The sequence below is a fragment of the Haliotis rufescens genome, unplaced genomic scaffold (assembly GCF_023055435.1).
Source record: "Haliotis rufescens isolate VD_foot unplaced genomic scaffold, xgHalRufe1.0.p SCAF_99, whole genome shotgun sequence".
NCBI lineage: Eukaryota > Metazoa > Mollusca > Gastropoda > Lepetellida > Haliotidae > Haliotis > Haliotis rufescens.
Genome location: NW_025964393.1, coordinates 261678 through 265631, shown reverse-complemented (window position 1 = coordinate 265631; position 3954 = coordinate 261678). Strand labels below are relative to the sequence as shown.

Genomic DNA, 3954 nt, shown 5'->3' with positions numbered 1-3954 from the left:
GGGATGCAAAATTAGCAAGAAAGATTGATAGTAATCGCAACTGACTGTTTTATACATTATACTTGTCTACGATAGGCAACCTATGCTAGTCTTAATATTTACGAACTGGTTTGAAAAAACTCCTGACAAGTAAGGGAAATTCACTTAGTAAGTGAGTAAACTTCACTAAATATTTCTGTCAGTGTGTGGTTATTTTGGTGATGTTTGGTAGCTCTGTGTCAATATATTGAGGCGGGAGATGACATGAATAGTCGTGTTTGTCAACGTGTACACTCGTAGTACGTTGTTCAGCAGCTATTAACAACCGTCACATACATCCGCAAGCATCTTGTGCTGCCTTTGTAGAAATCAGGATAATTCTGGGATATAGAAGGTGTGTCCAGAAACCTAAAGGTGCGTTCTTCCCTTTTGTACTTTTAAAGATCTCTATCTGACTACAATGCATCCAGATGTTATTGTGTGCATGAAACACAGGTGTGGTGTGTGTTTATCAAAATGTGATCAGGCGGCGACCTCTCTCATGCCACAACCTCTCTCATGCCACAACATATTTTACTTTTAATCTAATCTCTGACCAATTCAAAACTAGAGCATGATGTGAAATGTTATTTTGAAAATAGCTCATTGCTTTCGTTGCTTTACAGATCATTGTTGTATCTGACACGCTTAGAATCGGTAAAATACCTCGTGCATGTTACCTAAATAATGACCTATATTTCAACAAATATTATACTGAGATCATGCTGTCCACTGCATGATGACTAATGGTATCACTACATGAAAAACCAGATAACAAGGAATTATCTAGTGAAGTACAGTGCCTTTGCACTATAGGTCCTTGAAGGTTGAATGAATGAATACCATAAACAATTAAACGGAATATTAGGAGAAGAAAATGAATGAAAATATAAACGAATAAATAAAGACTTGTGTAAGACCTTTTATGCTTATACAGTGGATTTGATCACTTTGATCGCACTGTGTACAAGGGCATCAAATGCATGTTTCATGCAAATGCTAGCATAGATGTTGTATCCAACGTTATTTCGTTTGTTATTTTATGAAATTGTGATTGAGAGACGGTGAGTACCACGCTGACTAAAATAAGGTCCATTCTTCGTTACAAACACCGGGTTCCTACATCACAACTATCTACAACATAACGTACCATTGGTCAGTCGACTTTCCCCCTTGAAATAGGCCATCCTCTCGTCGCTCAATTCCCTTTTTCGCTTTCTGGGTGGTGAATTTCGCAATATCCGGGAATTGGTAGCTCACTTCCCAGAACTGACAATCATTCATTACTGGCCAGTTATGACCTATTTCTGACAGTTCTGGTGCTATTCGAATCTGACATCGATCAACTGTTTGTTGACTGTGAGTCATCTGGTCATGTCTGTTTCGACTGTTATTACTTGAGTAAGTGGGTCTGGCTTTTCGCATTCTATTTTCCATAATCCATGAAGGAACTGAACAAATGCCTTACAGAAAAAACGTGCCTCACACATAATATACATGTTGGGGGAATCGAACTCTGGTTTTAGGGTGAACTCTCGTAAACTTAAACCATTTGCCTCCCACCACAGAAACAACACACAATCTAACAAATACACCCCATGTTTATAATATTTGAGGAGCGATCTTTCTTCTGTTTGAATTTACTTTTGAGTCCGTCTACAGGAAAAATAAGTATTTTCACGGACGTCTAGTCGCTTTGTGTTTAAAAATCAGCACTGCTGCAGACAAACCACACATTGTCTTCATTGTGGCCGATGACCTTGGCTGGAATGATGTTGGCTGGATTAACCCCGACATCAAAACCCCGACACTTGACCGCCTCGCCCATAGTGGTGTCATCCTTAACTCCTCCTACGTCCAGCCACTGTGTTCCCCCTCCAGAAACTGCTTCATGTCAGGCAAGTTTCCCTACCACACAGGGCTCCAGGACAGTGTGGTCTTCATAGAACAGCCCAAGTATATGCCAGCTAATCTGACCACCATCCCACAGAGGCTGAAGACCCTCGGCTATGATACCCACATGGTCGGCAAATGGCACCTAGGCTTCTGTGATTGAAAGTACACGCCCACCTACAGAGGCTTTGACACCTTCATGGGCTACTATGCAGGTATGGAGGACTACTTCACACATGTCAGGGACGAGGTGGCTGAATACTATGGTTATGACTTCAGGAACATGACAGATGTGTACAAAGGCGCTCAAGGGGAATACTCCACATACGTGTTTGCACAGAGAGCCATTGACATCATAATGAACCACGACAAGTCCAAGCCGATGTATCTATATCTGCCGTTTCAAGCTGTACATGGGCCACTGCAGGTGCCTGTCAAATATTCAGACAGATACAGCCACATTCATGATTTAAATAGGAAGGTTTACAGTGGCATGGTGAGCGCTTTGGACGATGCTGTGTACAACATCACCACTGTCCTTGAGGACCGTGGATTCATGGACAACCTACTTCTTGTGTTTACAACAGACAACGGTGGGCCTCCTTCAGAAGGTGCCAATAACTGGCCTCTGAGGGGCGGAAAAAACACACTATGGGAGGGAGGTACCAGGGGAGCGGGTTTCGTCTACAGCAAGACTCTGCTGAAAAAGAAAGGTTACACTCACCCTGGTCTGTTCCACGCTGTGGACTGGTACCCCACGTTACTGGACATAGCAGGGGGAGACTCCAGCCAACTGGACATTGATGGGTTGAGTCAGGTCGACATGATCCTCAATGGAGACAGTAGCGTAAGGAATCAATTTGTCTACAACATCTATGACGACCACTATGCTGCAGCTCTCAGGTGGGGAGACCTGAAGTTGATCGTTGGAGACCCTGGATACTCGGGATGGTACCCTCTCCCTGGTTTTGACTTAGACGTCCCAATCATGGACGATTCTCCCCTTCCTAGCGTCATGCTGTACAATATCAGCGCCGACCCAACAGAGCACCAGGACATCTCCAAGGACAACCCCGACCTTGTCAACTTCCTGCTGCAGATGCTTGCCCGGAAGAATGGGACTCGGGTGCCTGCAATGGACCCACCCTCTGACCCTCGATCTAACCCAGTCAACTTTAATGGTAGCTGGAGCCCCGGCTGGTGCTAGAAATTGCTTCGATATAGTCACGTGACCAGTTGACCCACCGAGAGACGTGTTGTGCCTAAAGTCACGTGACCATTCGATCCCCCGAGAGACGTGTTGTGCCTAAAGTCATGTGATTATTTTGTATCTGATTTGCTTGACTATACGTAATTCCTCTGTAAAACCGGATCATGTAGGAAAATAATGTCCTATTTTGGAATAAAGTGATGCATTCCTCTCTGGAACTGTGATATAAATCTTGTTTGAAAAAATTAAATTGTCAGTCTACGATGCCCTTTCTGTTGGTTTATTGTTTCATTCGAGGAAGCAATTCTTGTTGTTGTGACACTTCCATGGGTATTAGAGAAGTACTTCCACCTTTATCAGAGCGCTTCAGGACCATTGATGTCATCGTGACGTCAACATTATATGGGATAAATATATCAACGCATCGCGTCCAAAGGGCCGTTTTTATTATCTATTTATTTGTATTTTAATGGAAAGTGCATTTTTAGAAATTATTTGTTCAACATTATTCCAGATTAGAACAACTCCTCAGGCTACCGTCAGCTTCTAAATGCTTGTCAGAGATGACATTAAGGGACTATTTTACTCGGAAATTGAAATAGAATGATGAAATATTGAGATTCGAATTGAAGGAAGATTCCGGCATGTGGGCGAATACTTATAAACGAAGAACAAGCCATTCTGGCGATGAGGAATATTACTTACAAAAATTGTGCAGTGCACTTTTTGCAAGCGAAATCAGCATTGATTATGGTAGATAAGGAGTGGCAGTCTGGTGACCGTGGGCGTTTACATCTACATGTTCTTGCTGTTCGTGCTGTTAATACAAGTTC

At 42.8% G+C, this 3954-nt stretch overlaps 1 protein-coding gene across 1 annotated transcript; it reads left to right on the top strand.

Annotated features, from left to right (window-relative positions):
* Positions 1 to 1726: 1726 nt before the first annotated feature.
* LOC124137773 (arylsulfatase I-like) lies at positions 1727 to 3118 on the top strand. The gene has a single exon (XM_046504212.2). It carries the CDS (start codon positions 2111 to 2113, stop codon positions 3116 to 3118), a length of 1008 nt encoding a protein of 335 aa, XP_046360168.2. The 5' UTR covers positions 1727 to 2110.
* Positions 3119 to 3954: the final 836 nt, after the last annotated feature.